The sequence below is a fragment of the Topomyia yanbarensis genome, chromosome 3 (assembly GCF_030247195.1).
Source record: "Topomyia yanbarensis strain Yona2022 chromosome 3, ASM3024719v1, whole genome shotgun sequence".
Taxonomy (NCBI): domain Eukaryota; kingdom Metazoa; phylum Arthropoda; class Insecta; order Diptera; family Culicidae; genus Topomyia; species Topomyia yanbarensis.
Genome location: NC_080672.1, coordinates 331,563,117 through 331,585,766, shown reverse-complemented (window position 1 = coordinate 331,585,766; position 22,650 = coordinate 331,563,117). Strand labels below are relative to the sequence as shown.

Genomic DNA, 22,650 nt, shown 5'->3' with positions numbered 1-22,650 from the left:
CCAATTTGCAACCTTTGAAACAGACACCAGTCAAGCTTACCAATAGTTGCGCATTGTACGGTGTGCTAGCCTAATGGCAGTAATGAAACATCTCTGCATTAAGCCAAACCGAACTGAGCGCCATAACTTTTTCCTAGTATTTTTCATATTGAAATGCATTTTTAGATTACTTAACATTAACATAGCAAATAAATGAACACTTATTTGATTTCGTTTACTATTTGTGTTCCCAAAAATAAATGGATGTGGGCGCCGCTAAACTCTTATCTGAACCCCTAGACGAGAACTTGAGCAAATTCTATTTACTCCACGAAGAAAATTTAACTTTTTTGTGTTTTATTATACTCCTAAAATTTTCCCTCAACGTGTAGTTGGAGTCCAACCAACCCCGAGATATCCGAATGCAAAAACCTGGACCATCGTTCTGCAGTCATCAGTATGTAAAACAATAGCAACAGTTTTTTTATTTCTCGTGACAATTTGTCATCTATATAATAGTATGTATATATTTCTTTCAGATTCTTAATAATATACCTAAAATTCATTGGATCGTCTATTTCTGCAGAATATTCTCGCGTTTGTCCGTTTCATTATGGCTTTTTTCCTTGAATAACATTATCATGAATAAATTTTAATACACATGTTTGCTCCATCCTAGAGCAGAGACTCTAGTTAATCACACTAACGTTTGTAGTATATTAAACAATTCCTTATGCTTCCTTGATTTGGTTTTGATTTCACACAATGTCTTGACTGCTTATCGGCTACTAAAGACCTTTGGTACAATCCAATGGGCGTTTGTTTGGTGTAACCTGATCACAAACGGTCGGATTAATCGTTGGATCCAACATGAGACGTCGCCTTCGTCCAGCTAAACTGTTTCAACTTCGGATGAGTGACTGTCTAACGTTTAACACCGAACAAGTTCGGTATCGATTTATTTTTCTTCTTGGACCCGCTCAGATATTCCTTGTACATATCGGATCGAAGATACCGCGAGTAGGAGTCACTCTTCATCAGATGATAGACATGTGCGGCGGCCACATCGAAGCACCACCGGTTCGGAGGTGCTGAACTGCTAACCGCTTCTCGTGCCAACTCCATCGATTTCGAGTCTACATTCACCGGACAGGGTGCATCGGGAGCCAGGAACTCGAGATAGATAGCGTGCGCGGATTCTTTCACCTTCGATTGCGGTTGAGCCTTCATGCTTTGAACTGATTCCCAGAATCTTTAAAACAAAAGCTATATAGTTTCCTTTGCAGCTTGTTAACGTGGTAATAACTTACTTCAGATTTTCGCCGCTAAATTCTTTGTCCAGAAATTTGGAAAATTGATCTCTTCCAACCGAATCGATCAGAAGTTCACGTAAGCTAAAGCCCCATCGCTTCACACGTTTTAGAGATACGTCTTTGCTGAAAAACGAAAATATGGTCTTAGTGCTTAGCGACTGGACTAAGCTAGCGTCGGATTGGGACTAGCTCCATGATTTGTGCATTCGATAATTCGAAATTTTATTTCGACGACGATGTAGCTATGTTGCGAAATGATCTGCTCCGTAGACAAATTTAAATAGTCGCAGTAGTTGCTTTAAGTTTTGAATTAAGGATCATCCATAAATGACGTAGCATTTTTTGAGCGATTTTTAACATTCCCCCACCCCCCTCCCCCATCGTAGCATTTTGTCACAATCCCCTAAATACCCCCTGGTAATTACGTAGCTTGACGGTAAACCTCCCCCCTCCCCCTTGATCAAGCAAAAAATAAAAAAAAATAAAAAACGATGTTAGTTAGATGAAACGGGTAAAGCTACATAGCATGACATGACCCCCTACCCCCCTGTCGTCACACATCATCACAAAATACAAAACTGCCCCCTCCTCCCATATAACGCCATTTATGGATGATCTCTTAATATGTTCTTTTATTGGCGTCCTAGTGGTACGAAGTTCGACTTATAACGGGTGAGTGACGCATACCTGTTTAGCTTAAGGTTGAACAGAGAAAGCGCTAAAATCGAAAACGAAAAAAGCAGTTTTTTCCACACCGTGTGTAAGATCTTCATAAAAATCAATCAGCAGTACTGAATCAACATTCTACGTAAGCTGATTGATTTTTATGAAGATCTAGCACACGGTGTGGAAAAACTGCTTTTTTCGTTTTCGATTTTCACCCATTCTCTGTCCAACCTTAACAATAAGTGTCCCTATAGCAATGCATGGTGAGGTTGTGTAAGATGTGGCCAAATAGGAATGCATAATTTAAAGAGTTGCTCAGTGAAAAACAATTATTATCACAGCAGTATTGTCGTCTTTATAACAACGTTGCGAATAACCCTAAGGTTAAAACCTCTACAATTAAAAAAGTATATCACAACGTGCTTACGATGTTCGTTCTGGGTAAACAACAAATATTTCAAATAGTGATTTCAAGAAAATTTCACAGCGTTATTTTAAATTCCGGCAAAAAATAAAAGATGTAGTTTTATTCGGGAAGAAATCAGAAATCATACTGCGAGAATCAGTATCTTGATAACTACTACTTTTCTTCAAAATACTGTCTAGAACTATAACTGTCTTTCACAATACTACATGTGTTTCCTAGTTCGGTCGTTCTAGCGTAATAAAATAGTGTGAAAATGTGGAATAAGATCGGTCGGAGAGGAGCATATTGAGTTACAGCGGATGAATGCGATATATTGCTAAGAAGCTGAATAAAGTTCCCTTTTATGATCAAAGGGTGTGAGTCGCTTAGAACAATGTGCCACACATACAGCTGTACCACCTACGATAACACGATAAAGGACTACGATTCACAGTAAGACACGCTCATTTCACTCGTTACCACAATGTGTGGCACAATGAGGCACACTTCTGAAAACTCAAATTCTGTCAACAAAGTGTAGTTAAAAAGTCTATAGCAACCATTGCTTTTGTTTTAATGAACACCATGGCACATCTTGGCACATTGGGGCACAAGCGACCACACTGTTTATTTGTGAGCACAATTCGATTTTTATAATTCACAAAATTTTTACAAAATTTTCAAAAAAAAATAAAACGAAATACAATCAATGTAGAGCTTCCATTTCCCGGCGATTTTTAGGTTTCCAGGATAAAAAAATAATTGCCCGTGAAATCTCGGGATCCCGGGAATACAGAGAAATGGTTGAAAATGCATATTTTTTATTTTAAAAGGATGTATTCATGTAGTGTGTATACTTTTCAAAACTGATTGATTTTATTTAAGTCCGTAGCATGCGGTTGACCGGGTTGGCCGCTGCCAATGACGGCTACTTTATAGAGACACTGAGATCTTGATCTTCTATATAAAATAAGCGAGGAAAAATAAAGTCTGGATAAGTGTGCCATTTCCAGGCACACTCTAAATTATTTTAAGAAAGTCAAACTGAAAAAGAAAGTCAATGCAAACACCGAAAGGGCGCACAAATGAGGGTGTACTTGTACTAAAGAAGACTACGCAACGCCCTGTCAGTATCATTCGGATTTATTCATAATGACTGGTGTTTTTCTCAAATGTAAAGGGATACAAGAATAAACAACGCACATGTTTGAGTTGTACGACACGAAAATTTCAACTGCAAAGACTTCAAATTAGAACAGAAAATTATTGCAAACTTTAACGAACGTCTTTTTAGTTTCAAAGGTAACCTCCTTAGTTGTAATGAAGATCGTGGAATATGCTAGATCAATAATCATCGTGAATACGACCTTATGCCATGATATGTGACAGAAAATTTTCTCGATGCCGGAGTAGCTCTGGGATATAACAAAGTTGCCGCTGCCCAACCTAGCCCCAACCAAACTTGCACTAAGTTGAATCTCTGGTTGAAATATCACTTGAGACTTTTTGTTCCTGGAAGCGCTGGAAACTCCTTGTTTGGTCTTAACTGCACAAGACCAGGAGCTGATTGTTTAAATCTCCTCAGGGTCACCTTCTTCCTGAGCCAAAGGGACATAATGATTTGTCGTGATTAGAGGAGTAGCTTTGTTTAGTATTTCTACCAAAGTGCTTAGAGCGTCTTCCAAGGGAACGCATCAGATTCCACGGGCGCTGTTAGTACGCGGCGTACATAGGAGTATTTGACCAAAAAAGCTGTCCAAAACTAAAATTTTCAGAAATCGTTATCAAGGGTATTGTACTACATCATAATGTTCTCTAGTAAGTTTTGCATTAGTTGGAACCTATGACGCGTGTATTTGGTAAAGTTTGGCGACAAAGTTAACTGTCAAAGATAGAAGCTTTTTCAATTCTTCTTGGTTGTTTATAAGTCTCACGTGGAAACAAAATCTTCTGAAATCGGTGATTCGAATTGTTCCAACTCAAATATCCTATGTTTTAATAAACCGAGGACTAAGGCATATTTTGAAATTTATTTAAAAAAATATCAGTTTTAAAGAACTTCGACGATTTTCTCATTTTTCAAAATTGAAAAAGTTCGTGTTCCCAATGAAAACTCTTATACCCCGATTAAGTTTAATCTAAATATTACCACATCAGCGAAAAATTGCTCATTTTGAATGTGGGCTATTCTAATAATTAGATATTTTTGACATTTTTGCTCATTTTACTACATTGTTCGTGCGAAACTCAAACTTGTTTTTGAAATAATGGATAATTCTAAGCAAGATTCAGGCTTACGAAATAAAATTATGGTCTTATTAAACCAGAGCGCTCCGAAGTCCTTCGATACCAACTTATTCATTCCGAAACACATCAGAAGCAAAATATTTAATACTGCTCGAAAGGAAATCGATTCAAACTGCAAATAGAGAATGGCTTCAGAAAACTATCTCATTCGCTTGCTGGAAGGATCCATCGCACACTGGGTGTTCTGTTGAAACATTGAAACGTATGTAGCAAAAGGAGAAAAAAAACAAAATTTTATGGAAACTTTTTGTTATTGAATATCAAATGGAACTCAACGTAGTGCAGGAAATCCAGTTGATTCCAAGATTATAAAAGTTGTTTCAAGGTGGCCAGGAAAGCCGTAGAAATCAATTTATCTTTGAATTTGGAGACATGTAACAATATTAACCCATTCATGCCCATGTTGTTTGTGGACAACAACGTTTTCAAACAGCTATAACTTTTGATTGAGGCGTGATTCGTTCACAAAAACAAGTAAGGCTCATTAATGTGATTATTGCCTTTAATTTGAGTATTAACAGTTACAAGGATCAGCCCTAGAACGGAAGTTATTGCGGTTAATCTGATTGGATTCCGATGGAGCAGTGATGCCAGGGACATTTCACGTTTACGACGGAAAATGATTTTTCCATACATCTTCGTTATGGTGCAATATTATTGAAAACTGATAAAACTTATCAATTTAGACTGTCGTTGGCTACGTTTTCCACGTAATTGGACTATTTTAATTATTCTAGGAGAATTGTATTGATCATTAGAAGGTAAAAAATGACCAGCTTCTAGCACTACTATGGAAGCATCTTTATGAAAATAGGCTTTTCGTGTTTCTTGACCGTTTTCAAAGAAAAATAATTTTGGTACCCTACATGCACTAGAAAAAGTTGAGCATGAAAGGGTTAAAAAACATTCTCCAGAAAATTCCATATTTGGTGCGGAGAAAACGACTAGAAGGCCAAACGCAAAAAAGCTATAAAACATGCCTTTCCTGGTTATTACATCCTAAAATTTGTTAAACTTATTTGCTATCAACCGAAATCCTCAATAATGAAAAATTGCAATACAGCCAACTTTTGGAAATACAATATGTAAAAATATCTTTTTACGCAATAGATAAGGCAAGTTTTTGTTTGTACAAAAAGCTTTTTTTGCATCTGTATATGAACACAAACATCCAAATTATTACTAAGTCATTTTGATATATAATATTAGTTGAATATTAATTTCTGCAGCAAATAAATATTTAAATAATTTCGGCCAGGTTTCGGTTAAATACTCCAATGTGCAGTGCATGGTAATACACGGTAAAAAAAACTTTACCCATTTTATGTATTCCAATTGCCTATTTTCCGAAGTTATTCGAGCTGTCAAAAAATGGGTATTTTTTTGTTTTTAACAATGAGTACTTCTTATCCATTTCACAACTACTCGATGAGGTAATGGCAGTGGGTATATTACTCTTAACAATGGGTGAAAAATCATTAAGAATTATTTCTAGCGAGTTAACCTACAAACTAATTTTGTTGTAACAGTTCTGCGAAAAATAATGGGTAAAACATACCCAGGTCGACGTATAAGGTCTGTACTCTTTTATGAGCACAACCTCTTTACCCATTTAATGGGTTATTCCACTTTTAAGGAAAATGCGTAGTTTTCTACGCATTAATGCGTACTTTATTTTATCAGTGTAGATCATGTAAACTCTCTTCACAATAGACACACATTACAGCATTCTCAATGCAAGTGAAATTATCACACCGAGACTTATCCAGCTTTTTACGTGCCATAATGGCGGTCTAAATTGTTCAGTTCGTAATACGTTTAATTACCCTTTATTGACAATAATCGTTTACGACAGCTTGACAGCAACGCCCAGTTGCAGATGTCGGGCGTTCATTGAATAAACATCCAACGCATTGGATTAACGTAGGATGACTTAATCTCACTGGGTGGTTGACGTAAACGATTATTGTCAAAAAGGGCCATTAAACGTATTATGAACTGAACAATTTAGACCGCCATTATGGCACGTAGAAAGCTGGATTGCTACAATAACCCATTTCCTTTACTTAGTGCAATGCATGACGCACGGTACAAACAACCGAAAAGGCAAACGAATAGATCCTTCCTTCATCGCCTGCAAACATCTAGCGTCAACTGATTTCAAGAATATACAGTATAAAATATACATGAAATGAGCGACAGTCAGCTATGAACGAACTTCGGTCGATTTTTTGTAAATAGGGTTGTTCGGTATATTTACAAGCTTCTATAAAAATTCATAGGGAATAAATAGAATGGGCAAACATTCAAATAAATCTGTATTGTTGTACGATCTAGGCGAGTTGAATTCCCCAATAAATCGTCAGCTCAGTAAACCGATCTGCGTGTAGAGCCCCCGAGCAATTCTCAGACCTTCACCCTCAAATACCTAGCGTCAACTGATGTTACAAACTCCCCTGAAAATATTCCGTCTGTCCACTTCAAAAACCTAACTTTGAGTGATATTACAGACAAATCAGCAGTGAACTTATATTTAAAGCTTCCTATTTGTTCGAAAGAGAGAAGAATTCCTTGCTGGCGAATGGTGAATATGCGTTCAACATGCCCTATTCCATCGTTCATCATTCTTGGCCAAGGCACCAAGTATCCTCAAAAAACTGTAACTGCAAGATTGTTTTTCTGGCCTTCGAATGCGGAGTTATCTTTTTAATAGTTTTTTTCTATATCCCATTCCAGAAACATTAAAATCGAAAACAATTATTCCAGTTGACAAATGCAGGGAATTAGTAAACATAAATTCCCGAAACTCGGGAATCTCGGAAAATGCAAAAATCGACTACCCGGAAGTTGTATTCTCGCATTGGAACCTCTGAATCAAAGCTGTTTTAGGTTCATGTAGAAGAGCAGAATACAAACCAAGACTAGTTGCATTTGGCCTACAACTTTCTTTGATTTTTTCACACCGAAAAAATTCAAAAGCGTAATGTAGAGAAAACGTGAACAATATAGAAATGAACATTAGATCCTTGTTTGTGTGGTTACCATAACAAATTAACTACTCATTTAATTGCCCATAACAGCATAAGAGTCCCATGTTGAAAAACAGCAAGCCGAGAAAAACGCTGTTTAAGATTGTCCCATCCCACGGCTCACAGAAAGGAGGCTTGCTATTCCGCGAAATGACAGTTTTCGGTGACGTCAGAGAAATCGTTGAGATAAACAAACGGATTTCTCGAAAGTTGTTAATTGACAATATTTGAGCTCTTATGGTGGAAAAAAACAGCGTGCAATGGATTTTTGACGTAAATTACGCCATAATTACACTAGACACAGCGAATAATCAGTGCATCTATATGATTATTAGCGTAAATCGGGAATTTGGATGCATGCCACAAAAAACATATCGCACCCTAATTTTCTGATCATAGCAAAGGTTTTGGACATCCGCATAGCTTCCTTGTGATTTACTAGGTGCCGATCATTTGTTAGCAGCAAACTATATATGAATTTCATGTAATTGTTTTCGCCGACGATTTCTATGACGCGCTCTCGTCAAATGTTTACACTCTAACGAGCTAGCCTAGTATATGTAAGCCGTGGTCCCATCCATTGAGCCAAATGGATGGGACAACCATGTTTTGGTATTTTTTTGATATTTGCTGAACAAACCCGGTAATCTTATTTGTGCAGTGTGATTCAGTGGTGATACAGAATACAATCCAACGGATATCTCATTTTCGACAATAATCCACATGGGACTCTTATGCGTTTATGGGCAGTTAACTTCATTGGTATGTATTAGAGGATTTGTGGGCACGATATAAGTATGTAAACCCTAACGGAATTATTCTGTTAGTAATTTGCTCAATTTCAATTCTCCTCGGTTCCCTACCATCATAAAAAATAACTGCACATCAATCAACAGAACTCGAGAAATACTCAGAAGTTTGAACGTCTCTGAAAATTATTTCTTTTAAACCTATATTCAAAAGCACTTTCATGAAAAAAAAATTAACAAAGATATTCAATTAAATCATAGTTAAAAATGAGAACAAACCAAAAGTTATGGTAAATAGCAATATGTAATATACTCACGCAGTTCGATCAGCATCCCACATTTCAATATTGTCGGTGATCCATGGATTTGGTTGATCCGGTGTCGTAAGAAAGTAATCATATTCATGATACTGTTCAAAGTATGATATATAACTAAAATTGAAAAGAAAATTCGATTAACAGAATGCTTCTGTCAGAGGACCACATATTTCGACTTACGATTCGGCAACCTTGGAGATCTTAATAGTTCTACGTTCTAACTTGAGTTTCAAGAGCTTAATTTGTCTAGTGAGTTGCTCGATTGGATTGCTATTGACGGCCGCGCCGGACGAACCGGAACCATGAGTGGAGGCCCCACGACGGTACGCCTTCTTAATATCGACCTCGGTAGTGTTCACGCAGCCTGGCATCGGACGGTGAACATCCCAGAACGCACGTTCCTGCGAATCAAGCACCTTCCGCTCCAGCTTATCGCGCTTCTTGTCCACCTTGCTTTGAGCTTCCGCTTGCATAAAGATAAACTCCCACTTTCGGGAGAACATTTTCTGTAGTTTGGCTAAATTTTCCGCCTCATAATCGGCCAGCTCCAAGCGTGTCTTGTTCTGCATCGTTCGCTTACAAAGGTACACTGCATAATCTGTGTTTTCCGGTTCCCAGCAGTTCGAAGGCCAAAAGTACGGTGTTTGAAAGCGATAGAATGTCCCATCATTCTTAACCGTTAGTTGGTGATCATCGATAGGAAACAGATACCCGTGGGACGCCAGGAGATGCGCTATGTGCAACGCTTCAGCCACGTCATCGATGCTCAAGTTTTTCATGATCCACGCAATCAAATCGGCACCAGTGAAAACGGACGGTACTTTACTCATAAATGCTTTGATAGTACGCACCGAAACGCCACCCTCTTCGCTTTGCATGCGTTCCACAATCGCTTCCATCTGAAATTAATTATCAATATGACAAGCTGTTGAATATTTCATAATACTGACCTTCTTATAAACTAAAATATTTGGCGCATCCTGGTTCATAGTAGCTTGCGAACTGTGCGACTGGGCAGTCCGACTACCACTTGGAACCCCACTGATCCCAGGTTTACAGTTATTTGCATTTGCTGTACTGATCACGTTTTTATCCTTATCCTTTTCCTTCTCCTTATCCTTATCTTTTTCCTTATCCTTTTCCCGATCTTTGTCTTTGTCTTTTTCCGTGGATGCCATTTTTTTCGCCACACCAATAGAAACTGCCTTGTCTTTATCAATCTCCGTAGTCATCGTTACCATCGTCTTCTTGTCGTACTGCACTGTTTCTGTTTATTGCAGTCTAGAACTTTGGTTTCTGCAATGAGAAAAAATTAATTGATCAAGCTCATGACAGGATGTATTTGCCTGCAATGCGGTGGCCATACCCAACGTACACACAACAAAATTATACATATTCGTTAAGCTGGGCATTTCGATAGAAGTTAAAATGTCCGACGATATCTCGGACTTGGTGGTGCTAGGAATCGATTCGACAGACCAAGGTGAATGGAATAAAGTTAAGAGAGCAGAGAAGTTACTGTGCTCTGAGAGGCTGGTGAGTATCGGACGTAGACCTAGTAAAGTGAAGTCGACTTCGTAGAAAACTAAGACTTTACGGTCTTGAAACAGTGAATAACGATCCAGTCTGCAATACACTCAGGATCAGGAAAATTTCCTCCCACGGGATTAACAATGTCTACGAGTACATGAGCTTAAAATGTAAATACTTCGCCGAAGTCATGGAATTGACGAGTAAACACTGAAGAATATATAGAAGCTGCCAAAATTGGTTTCATTTCGCGGTCATATTGAATCCAACTTACACCAAAAAGCCATTTATTAAGATGAGGATGCCTTAAAAATACGGTGTACAGGCCCGTGAGCAAGGGGAGGGTTTTGGGGGTTCAAATCCCTCCCATGAGTGTTTCGATTTACTTTTAAAAACTGATGAACTTCCTGTTCAAGAAATAAATATACTGCAAACCGTTTTACACATAAAATGTCATTGAGTTCAGTGGCACCGAAATGAATCAATCAATGAAGAAAACAAGGAAGAAACCCTGCGAGGGTGGCTGGAAAGGGATGTATGTCAAATTGGTCGGCTTCTCTGATGGATCGATACACGTTTCGAGAGGTTTCGATATTAGCAACAGTTGTGAGTAGACCAGTTCCACAGCAGATGTCGGTCAGCGGGCTACAACTAAGCAAGAAAAACACGAGGTTGGAGAAAATCGTGATATCGTTATCTGAAGAAATTTCATCGCCGATGATCACTCCACCGGAGTGGATGACAGCTAAGTGGATCGGGCAAACCGGCATCGGTATTAGGTGAAATACCGCCGCCGAGGAACTCTCAGATAGCAGATTAATAGGAACGAGTGGCGTCAAGAAGGATAAGAAACCCTGCGAAGGTACTTGTGAAGAGATGTAAATCATGGTCGACATCTCCGGATCGGTTTGTGTCTCGCCAGGTTGCAGCAGACCAGAGCAGATCAGATAAATCGTGAATGTTGGAGAGCGAGTAAAGAAAAGCAGCTATGGACAAAAACATGAACGATTAACACAAAACAAAAAAGTAAGAGCACAATCCCTACTGAAGTAGTACATAACGGTTGCCCCAGACGGATGAGGATTGCGAGATACAAGAGATTTAGGTTTAGTCAGCAGGCTTAACTACCACAAACCAATCCGAATCTACTACGATCCAGCAGGCAGCGGTGCCTGTTGATGATTCTTCTCCATTTACTCAATCTGTTAAGCTAAGACTAAGCTAAGACTCGGCTCTCCAGGCCTAGGGAAAAATCTTCAATGTTTGAGGATTTATATATCTTCCTTTTAAAAGAAACGTAAAAAAATCAAAACCCTCCCCTTGAAAATTTTCTGCGCACCGGCCTGACGGTGTACATCATAACTCAAAATCTCCCGAATCAAAAACAAATAAAATAGTTGTGTACAGGACAAGACCACGGTGAAATTAGAAATGTACTTTTTTGAGAGCTTATAATATAATTCGCGAATTAATTTTAAGCTATCAAAGCCATCGACTCATCTAAGGATTGGTTTTTTAACTGTAACAAAATTTTAAAGCTAAGTACAACCATGTTCTCTGCTGTGTCCCACATTAAAGTGCATCGCTGAAAAAAAACGCTATAGAAAATAACCCATTGGGTATACATTTCTTGAAAATTTGAGAAGTAGTTTACAGTGTATTGTTTATACTATATTTTTATCGTCAGGTTTTCGAAAATTGAAAAAGGCCTGAAAAGCCTGAAAAGCAACGTCGCGAATTGATTTTGCGCATGCACCTGGAAAATCCGGAACATCGAAAAACAACACGGAATCGTGCAGTCAACGTAACATTACTCTGAGCATCGAACGGAAGGAGAAATGCGGTCAGATGATTCTATTAGTGATCAGAATCACAAGCGTGTATTGAAAGCGTTTAAGCGGAATCACAATGCTTCGGTCAGGGATGCGGGCAAAAAGATGAATCTGTCAAAGGCTTTCGTTCAGTGAGCTAAGGACCAGAAGGACTGCACACGTAAAAAGTGCAGAAGGCTCCAAATCGTGACGAACGGCAAAATACGGTGGGAAAGTCACGGACTCGGAAACTGTACATCCAGATGCTGACGAAGCATCATTGTCCCATCATGGATGATGAGACTTAAGAAAGGCGGACTTCCCTCAGCTTCCCAACCCAGCACAAGTTCCGGAGGAAGTAACGGAGCAGAAACTTTCAAAGTTTGGCAAGCAATTTGCTCATGTGGCAAACGGAGAACGCCGTTCAAGGAGTGTCTACAGAAGCGTCTGTTTTCTGTGTTGAAGTAACACGAGGGTTCTACGAACATCTGGCTGGATCTAGCTTCGTGCCACTATTCAAATGTTGTCTTAGAGTGGTACGAATCCAACCGGGACACTTTTGTACTCAAAGACATGAACACAACTCCCCCCACCCCATAGGAAGAAGCTGAGACACTCTTTAATCTATTATTTTAATTGATCAATTACATCTTGGCATTAATTGATTACTAATGGAACTATGTTAAATATATACAAAACGAGCAGCTTCGAATTAAGGACTGTGATGAGAAGGCTAATGTGGCAAAAGGAAATATGCAGTTCTTCGAAATATGAAATTTTATTGTCCAGTTAAGTTTTCAATTATGTACTAATTGACTTAGGTAAACAATCTTTAGGTTAAGAATTTCTTAATCGGTTAATGGCTAAACAAATAAAATTATTTAATAATTTACATTGCAAATCTGAAATTCCGACGATTGTAAAATCAAAACGGATTCCGTTTGAAACCAATACAATGAACTTACTGTATGTTCTGTAGGTCGTAGGTCAAACGATGAGATAACACAACTCTCTTATTTCATGCCTACAGGCGAGTCTAAGTCTATTGCTGGCATTTGCTCCTAACACCGGTGACGTGCTACACCCAAAACTCGGCCGTAATACCTTTACGGTTATAAGAAAAAAGTGCTCTAATACTTTTAATACTGAAACGGTCCAAACAAAAAATTCCCCAAACGGCAATACCAACACATTCAAATCCTCTCTGCGTCGCACTCTTGTTTCATCAATTTTTGTATATTAAATATTAACGCGTTGGATTATCTGGAAGTGTGTAACTCTTTGCTTGTATTGCGCATCAAGCAAAACGAGCACAATGTGGATAAAGGCTACAGATACTTCATACATAGACTACCGAAGTGTCAAAAAATGCAACCAAACGACCGTGATGGTATTTTGAGTGGAATTAAAGAATGGAATTATGGAATCTTCTGTGATGCCAGTAAATATCTAAGGATGCTAGTTTTACTGTTTTAGTCTTCGCAAGTCTGTGTATAAAATGTATGATATAAAGACGAGTTTAGATTTTGTCTACACGACACATTCCGTATTAATCGGTTCGCACTCCGCAAGCTGCAAAGCACAGTCAGAAAAAACCGGGATTTTGGTCGGTATAAAATTGAAATTTCTTTTCTATTTCGGACGTCAATAGCAAGGTAACAACTGCACAAAATATGAACAGTCCTTCCCGTCATGTAAGGGAAGCAAGACCTACGGTTTGGATCCACGTATCCGAACCGAGGGTCCGGATCCAGACACTTGTGTGATCTAAGCACCAAGTCTAAGCCTGATTCAGATCCGGCCCTAGTAAAGGGACTGGTCCAGATCCAAGAACTGGTCTGATTCCGGGAACTGGTCCGGATCTGGAAACTTGTCCTGATCCAGGAACTGGTTCGGATATGAGAACTGTTCGGGATCCGGGAACTAGGCTGGATCCGGAAACTGTCCAATTTTTTTCACTATTCAACCTACCCAGTAAAAAAAATTGTATTTCCGGCTAGTTTCTGCCAATATTGGACCAGATTCCAGCAGAATTCCGGCAGAAATCCGCCAGAATTCCGGTTGGTTTTACTCGATACTAATACTATCATAGAAATCGACCGAATTATCCTACATACGAACAGAGCTGAGGTTGACACATACTGAAAAAGTTCTTGGTTGTGCAATGCACATACATGTACAGCTATCGAAATTCGTTATTCCACCATTTACTGCCTTTGCGGTAATATGAGGCAATGCGCAAGTGCGTGGTCTGTTACCAAAAAGACAATAGAATCTTATCCAAAAGTAATAGAAACACACCCGTCGGATTTTGAGACTTTTCCCTGAAGATGAGGGGATATGCCTTCGAAACGTTGCACTATGGGGAGATATGTGACCAAAAATCGGAAATTACATCAGTTCCAATTATAGTTCAGTTCTATACCGAGCAACCTTTATATGCAACCTAAAGCTTAGGTATCTCAGAAAATAAATGACTTAACTAGGCAATATAGATGAACATTTTGAAAAGAGACATTCCATGAGTGTTTCTGAAAACTCTTCATATCTCAATTGCATTTTAAATGAAACATATTTTCAAATATGTCATTTAAAAACTAAGGATACCTGTTTTGTGATGATACTGTTGGAAATACATATTCATTTTATTGGAATGTTTCGTTGAAGTGCTCCGTATTCTACAAGTAAATTAGGAAATATTACAATCAGAGTGTGAGTAACAACATATTTATTTGTAAAAAAATTTTGTAAATTCAAGAAAGCTCATGTTTCAAAATCAGTTTTTATGTATAGGGACACTTTCAATGGTCACTTGCTTTTCCAAGGGTTCAGATACTTATTCTTATAGTTTGAACCTTTTTCATGATATTTGTTTGTATAGGACTAATTAATTCATATCGTCGGATCGAGAATCCCGAATGAAATAATTCGAAGGCAAAGGAAAACGTTGAAATAACGCTCTCTGTCGCTTTCTGTTTAAGTGGTATGAAACCACATGTGACCTTATCTCAGGACCTGGACTCAGCACTGGACCTGAAAATTTTATTCTGTGCAAAAGCTTTTTCAGATATCTGTGAAATTCCAAAGCAAATTGAACATTTCAGTATTCTAATAACTAATTATGATCCATCAATAAAGTATAAACACCAGATAACCTTGAACGACGCCGGCAAGAAAAGAATAACGAAAAGGTGAAAACAAAAAAGATGGTAACATTGATTAGCCATTTTTCAAAGAATGGGATTTTCACAAAAGAAATTCAGAACAATCTGAAACAAAAATTTCAAAATGGTGCAATTCGTTTTATTTATTTACCTTTTATCTTCTTCATCTTTTTTAAATTTCATTCTAAATATTTATTTATTTCAATACTTCAGCTTCATTCATTTTGAATATATGGCTAATTTTGAATATATGATCATTTCATTTTAGTCATCTATTTCACTTCCTTCATTTGGGTTCATTTTATCTTTTTTTTTGTTTAGTTCTTTGGATTCATTTTGATCATGCATTTTACTTGTATCCATTTATCTTATTTTATTCACATGCTTTGTAAAATCCGCTTCAAATATATTAGAATATAAAAACAGGGAATAAATTTCCAGCATAAAAATCGGACTTTTGTAACAGTCGGATAAAAAAAACTTCAGTCGGAAAACCGTAAAAAACTGCAGCTTCTAAAAAATAAAGGGTTGTGTACAAGACACGACCACGATGACATTAAAAATGCGACCGTTTTTGTGAGCCAGCCATATTATTCGTGGATACATCCTTTAATGCCATCGACTTATTTAGGACTACACACAAAAGGTAACAAATCGTATCATCTACGGAAACTACTACACAATTGTTTTGATTATTTCCCAACAAATCGCGCAAAAATCTGTTTGTTCTGTACAGCACCGCGCAAATAATTGACGTTGGAAAACAAATCGGCAACTTCAGTTGCCAAATACTTAGAAACGATCTAAGCATTTTTCCGTCAATGTCACTTTTCTGATTCAAATTTTTGTTGGTATTTTCTTGCTTCCGTCCAATTGGTCAGTTTATTTGTTTTATTTTTGGACATTATTATATAAAATAACTAACCCGATAAGAGGGAAGTTATTTTCCAAAGCACGAAATGGAAATTTCAATTGTAATTCTTCTGAGAACGATTTTGATGTCCTAATAAGGACCGTTTGTTGTGAATATTATTTCGACGTTTCCTTGCCATTGATAATGTGACTTCTGTACACGTCTAGTGATGGAGGCAATTTTGAGAGCGCCTTTGTTTGATGCTGCTAACGGAGAGTATTCCTTCCAGGAACTAACGAAGCGGGTCACCGGCGACAAGCGAACTGATTTCAACGATGATCAAATGCAAACTGAAAACATTTTCCTATAGACAATTCGTTTTACCTATCTCAGATGTGATTCATCGTCAAAAAGGCGGCGCTAACAAGTAAACCACCAATCAAAGCACGGCAAATCATTTCTATCAAAATTTACGGTAATCGTATTCTACGCGGAATCTGCTACACCATTGTTATGATTATTTCCCAAACCATAAGAATCTGTTTGTTTCGTACAGTACAGCGGCAATTATTGGCCGTTTGTTTATGAGAATCAAGTATCGAATGAAAAAGGAAATTTAGCACATATATTTATAACTTTTCCTTGTTTGATTGGTCTCTTAAATGCTCTGTATTGACGGCTCTGCTCGGAATAGCCGTCTCGTGTATGCACATTTCCCCCTTTTTCATGAAATTTTTCAATTTCAATTCAATCGATTTTCAATAGAATACTTATATAGTACATCTAACTTATTAGCAACTATATTCAAGTCAGGTGTTTCTGAATCGATTGGTGTATAATTTTTTGAAATCCATCAACTAATTGCGAAGTTATAACCGTACAAACCTTACATAGCTTCGTTACATAGGACATTTTCAAAATTTAGAATGACACCCAGCCCCAGATAGTGGAGTAAGACAGTTTTAATGTCAAAAATACATCCGATTCTTACAAAGTAGTTTTTGATAGTCGACCTTTAATATTGAACATCACGATATACGGATGATCCTGCGAACGATTTATTTATTTTTAACCGATTTTTATACTAGAGGTTCATCCTTGCCGAGTTTGACGGCTGACCATTTTTTAAGCGGTTCTAATGCTGGAAGATCTCTGTCCGATTTTTACGCCTGAAGTTTATTTCCGATTTGTATATTCTAATATATTTGAAAAGGGTTATGCGAAGCATGTTCTGTCCTTGCGACTTTTATTTTCGATCGCTCATATTAGCTTCCTCTAAATATACTGCATCAGTATAGATCACTGCATGGATCACTAGGGCATTCTTTTAAACATTGCCTAAAAGGTTATGATTGAGTGATCGCCACATCGCTTTCTAGGTAATCAGAATCACTTGATTGAAAAAGTTGAAAATGTATTATTACACATGCACAGTAGCACCACATGGTAACAGCATACCGAACTAAAATGATTATCATCCACACGGCAATTTCCTTTTGAACAACTTTATTGTTGAAATGAACTATGTGGGTCGTTCGGGAAACGAGATAAATCAAGCTAAAGCACTTAACTTTACGTGCACACTAGCGCCACGTAGTAACAAAATTTTGACTCAAAATGCGCACCTTCCGAACCCTCTTGGCCTTTAGGATAACTTTGCTGAAGAGAATTACTTTGCAACAGTTGTTGCTGCAAATTCAATAAGATTTGCTATGCGATTTATTTTAAAATTCCCAAGTATAGATATTAACTATTAATAAGTAACATATTTTTTAAACAACTTCTGAACAGTGAATGCCCAAGAATTGATAACTATATGAATAATTCTTCACACCAATTAAAGTTCCATTTATATCGGACGTTCAAATTGCAGTTGAGCTGCTATACAGAACTCAAAACTTCTCCCGAATATATGCATATTTTGTCGTTTGCTAAGCAATCCACCAAGCCGGAAGAATGATTTTCCATTCCACCCAACTACCTATTTGTAGTCATCTTCAAGCTTCGTCACGACGGTGGATGATTGTTGCCAGGGAGAAGTGATAACACAACTTTTCTCACTCTTACTGTGATCAAACTATTCTCCAAGAACTCTCACAATTCAGGAAACCACTGGGCAAGCAAGGATTGTATCCCACACAATATAGTTCACGTCATTCAGAAAACCTACACTTTCCACCTGTTCCAGCGCATCTCAAGGTTATGCTATGTTTTCCGTTCGCATTCGAAATGTGCACAAATATCCTCAACTATCATACTTGATTAGCACCCAAAAATGCTCACCATATCGCCCAATGATTCTCCACTCCCGAATTGTCGTTTTACTTTTCATTCACTCTCCCTCCGAATGATGCGTGCTTCTACACATCCATCATGGAAAATCCAACATGCAATCCATCTTTTTTTTCCTCGCACGAATGGTACACAGATTTTTGTTTGTTCAACTATTTTAGATAAATTTCTTCCAACATCCACCTATTCATCGATGACATTTTAAAAGGTTTTTGTAAACTTGAGGACAGTTGTGTCGAAGATATTTCTCTATTCCTTAAATTGTGATGAAAATGATACCCTTTGGAACACTTTTCGCTTAATTTCGGTGTTTTGTCAACGAGATTCTCACATTCCAGCACTTGTTTTACTTCTTGGATTAAGTCGTCAACAACGCCTCTAAAATCACGCTAAACTGCCACCGTTTGTCGTAGTATAAGGATCCAAAGTGGATAGACGAAAAACTGAGGCGATAGTAGAGAAAGAAGGTGAAAAAACTTAGTCAAAAATTTGCCTCACTTTTTGCTTGCACGACCTGCTTTCACGCGCACTTCTACTCGCCACTGACTGGCATGGTACTGGTGACACTGACTGGTTCTCTCGCTCACGAATCGGCGGCTCCTGCTTGGCTTCCCATCCGCTCCACCCGGTCGATGTGGGATGAAACAGGCGGATACCACCCACCACCGCACCGTTCAGGCGGTTTGTTAACTACAATAGTCTAACCGTCACAGAGAGATGGTTCCATTCTCAAAACACGCTCAAACGTTCGATCCCTCCAAAATTCAACCGTTTACTAGTCCAATCTACTCAGCGAGCATCTGGTTGGGGCACATCGAGAGAACCGAATGTTATCCAGATGGTGATCCAACAAATGCATGAATGTGAACCATCTCACCATAGCGAACGGTCTCTTGTTTTTCGTGAGCTGTTTTCGTTAGAATACAATTTTCCAAGCTGCATCATGCTGTTTACTGTTGCTTGCTGGGGATAGCTTATGATTTGGTGTTGGTAGGACACGAGTTTGTATGGTTCGCACGCAAATCAGGAAACGGTATGCGTGCAGGTGCTTAAACTAATTCATGCAATCCATCGAGGGTCACCCTTTCCATGCGTATTTCGTATCTGAGGTTAGTGCCTCGCAGCTCAATCGGAGAATGTTAAATAACACTTATTTTCACTTGTCAATTATCTTAAAAGTTTATGTTATCATAAAATATGACACAAAGTTTCTCGAACCCTTTGCATTTTGGATTTTAATTAAACACTTTTTAAACACGTATTTGAATCACGTCAGAGGTATAGGCGTGATAGTAGCGTGACACGAACAACTGAGAATATCTTTGACTCAACAACACCCGAACTCATAACCGTGCTAACATAATGTGTCCCTATAATCAGCAACTTAAACAGCTTTAACTATTGCAGCATTTTTGCCAAATTGAATAATTTTATGCCAGCAGATAATCCTCAACGGTTGTTCCACTGACGACGACAACGCGAGTTTTTATCCATCATCATTGGAATGTAGACAAATACCTGACACATTTTTTTCCAGTCCAGTGCAGTTCTGAAAAAAATAACAGTGGCATGCATTACACGCGGCACCCGAGAAAAATGCTCTCCGATGCGTAACACAATCAAGTCGTTTATCCACAGTACGAAGCCAAGTTTTTGTGGTTTTGTTTATCTCCATAACATAATCACTAATAAATCTGTTTAAACATAAGCAGAGGAGCGACGCATTGAACGGAAGCTGGGGTGGTCACACTTTAGAGGAAAAAAGCAAACTGAAATTACACAGCATGTTGCATGGCGTAAAGTAATATAAAAATGCAATATTAGCTTTAGAAAAATCTAGAAAAACAAGATTAATTGCGGATCCAAGATAGTTTTCCTTGGGGCGTATATATTTGAAGCAAGATCAGATGTTGCTTCGATCTATTCTCAACTCCTACTAGAGAGTTTACACGACACCACCCGCGTTGCTGTTCTCCTTTTCTCGGCGCGGAAAACCACGGTTCTAGATTTAAATCGAATGTTGAGGAATTTCGACTCAAGTCATACAATAATTAACAGCGGACCCAACATGATTATAGGTCAATGAATTTATGGTATAAGAGCTTCTTAAAAATATTGATGCTATTAATTTCAAATGGAATTGACGAATTGAAGCAGTTTTGTCAACATTGTCAACATTTCATTGACAATATTCTTATCTTGTATGGGGCCCGCACTGGAGAAAAAATGACCCTCATCTGGCCACCCCTGGGTAGATTTCTAGTCACACCAGGAGTGCAAATCGGACATCAGAAGTCCAAAGCTAGCTATCGGATACGGCCTAGAACAAAAGGTGGACTTAAGTCAAAACTTTGTCGTTCTTGAAACATCAGTATTATTCAAGTGTAGCTGGATTTTGATAGAATTACCGGTTTCATATCTAGAACAATGGAAAATTATACTGACGGTATGTACTTTATTTATAGGGGGACCCGGGGCTATTAAGACAATGGGGGTAATTCGGACCCCCTCGATTTCTCAGAAAATAGCAAGACTTTCTTACTTACATACATACTCGTGGAAACGCTATTCTGAAACATTAATTTTGAGAGCTGAATTTGATTCTTTGTTCTTTGTAGAAAGGAGATACAACGTGTTTCGTTTTTATGCCATTCTCAAAACAAATATCATTAATAATTGAAAAACCGTTATTAAATCAACAAATAAAAGTGAAAAAATAAATGGCAAGTGTATTGGAAAGCTTGAAGCTCCTATTTTAGGGAATAATTTTTGTTTGCGTAAAAATACGGATATTTTCGAGACGCTCACCACTTTTGTGCGAAATGAGCGTACGGGGCTATTCGGATCCCCTATTCCGTCAATCACCGTTCAGAGGCTTGCGGCTGCGCACACCAATGCACACGCCACAGCAAAGAAAATACATGGGCCGCCAAATCAACAGCTGTGACTTAAGTTTTTGTAAAGATTAAGTTTTTGTAAAGCAATTTTTTTTTTTTGCTTCTTAAGGAGTGCCTCTTATAAATATTTCATAGGTAAACATAATTCCGTTGTAAAAAATTAAAGAAAAATGACGGTCTGAATTACCCCTACATTGTAAAAGGATGGAAAAACGTAGATGTTTGCAAATCGTCGCCTTGCTTTTACTGCACCAAAATGTAGCTGAAGTTTCAAACTAACAATTAAGACCTTTGACCGGTAAATTTTTTCACATGTCGTCGCTGTTGTGCTATCTTATGACAAGCGCCATTTAGCACATTTCGAGAAAAACGATTTTTAAAGTTTGAGATTGAATATCTTGAAACTTATACATGGTATAAACAATTCAGAGAAGACAATTGTATGCTTCTATCTATTCTGTATTAATCTCTCAAATATTACGAAGATCAGTTGACTATGTTGCGAGTTTTTACTATAAATGTAAACAAAAGTCGCACTCACACGTGTCACAGGTGTGGTCATAATCGTGCATGGAAAATTTTCCATACAAATAAAGCATCAATTATTAACTTTAAATCATATCTTTGGCTTTACCTGGTCTGTAAAACTCAATGAGATGCATTTTGAAGGAAATGAGTCAGGAAATTTAGAAAAAATAGTAATTTTTTCTTACAGTGTTGCCAAATATGCTATATTTCCAGTTTAAAATTCAAACTGTATTTTTATCATAATTAGTGTATTTTATTTTGAAAATGATTATGCTACTGAGTTTTTCGGATAGTTTTACACAGAAAAACATCTATTACATCAAGATAACCTGAGCCATTCTCAAGAAACAGTGGTTTGAAGTAAAAAACTCACAATTTCTCAGCGCATTTCTCGCTGTATATCAGTAACCAAGCAGAATTTCAAAATTCGGAAAACGCCATTTTGTAGAGAATTTTCAGCTTTGTAATGTGGTATATCTAACTCAGTTTACCCCAAAATGGCGTTTGTCATAAGATAGCACAACAGCGACGATGTATCCACCTAAAAGGGCGATTTGCTTAAGTAGGTCCGAATAGCCCCTGGTTCCCCTATGTATTGATGTCAAATTGTATTATTTGATATGTTTATAGAAAACGTCAATAACTTTCGTGCTTCTGTAGGAAATATTTGCAACACACAATTTTGCTAAATTACTGAAATACTCTTTTTGTCTACGTATGTCCACTATGTTTTAAGGTAATTTGTGTTCCCCAAATCTAAACATCTTGCCCGAATTTGCCCGTTTTTGAATAATTTTTGATTAAGTGGA

At 37.8% G+C, this 22,650-nt stretch overlaps 1 protein-coding gene across 2 annotated transcripts; it reads right to left on the bottom strand.

Moving 5' to 3' along the window:
• Positions 1-465: 465 nt before the first annotated feature.
• Positions 466-19,871, bottom strand: LOC131689199 (regulator of G-protein signaling 7-like). 2 transcript variants are annotated; one of them, XM_058974130.1, is made up of 6 exons: positions 18,915-19,871; positions 9,717-10,062; positions 8,947-9,665; positions 8,767-8,880; positions 1,290-1,415; positions 466-1,231 (listed from the first exon to the last, which is right to left on the bottom strand). In XM_058974130.1, exons 2-6 carry the CDS (start codon positions 10,005-10,007, stop codon positions 904-906), a joined length of 1,578 nt encoding a protein of 525 aa, XP_058830113.1. In that variant the 5' UTR covers positions 10,008-10,062; positions 18,915-19,871; the 3' UTR covers positions 466-903. The 2 variants fall into 2 exon arrangements, with proteins under 2 accessions (XP_058830113.1, XP_058830112.1); XM_058974129.1 differs by having other exon boundaries at positions 467-1,231; positions 18,408-19,869.
• Between the last annotated feature and the right edge of the window lie 2,779 nt (positions 19,872-22,650).

Excerpts from the sequence above, each read along its gene's own strand:
- LOC131689199 (XM_058974130.1), bottom strand. The coding sequence starts at position 10,007 with ATGGTAACGATGACTACGGAGATTGATAAAGACAAGGCAGTTTCTATT. Across the intron at positions 9,666-9,716 it reads ATATTTTAGTTTATAAGAAG|ATGGAAGCGATTGTGGAACG; the intron begins GTCAGTATTATG and ends AATTAATTTCAG. Across the intron at positions 1,416-8,766 it reads TGGGATGCTGATCGAACTGC|CAAAGACGTATCTCTAAAAC; the intron begins GTGAGTATATTA and ends TTCGTTTTTCAG.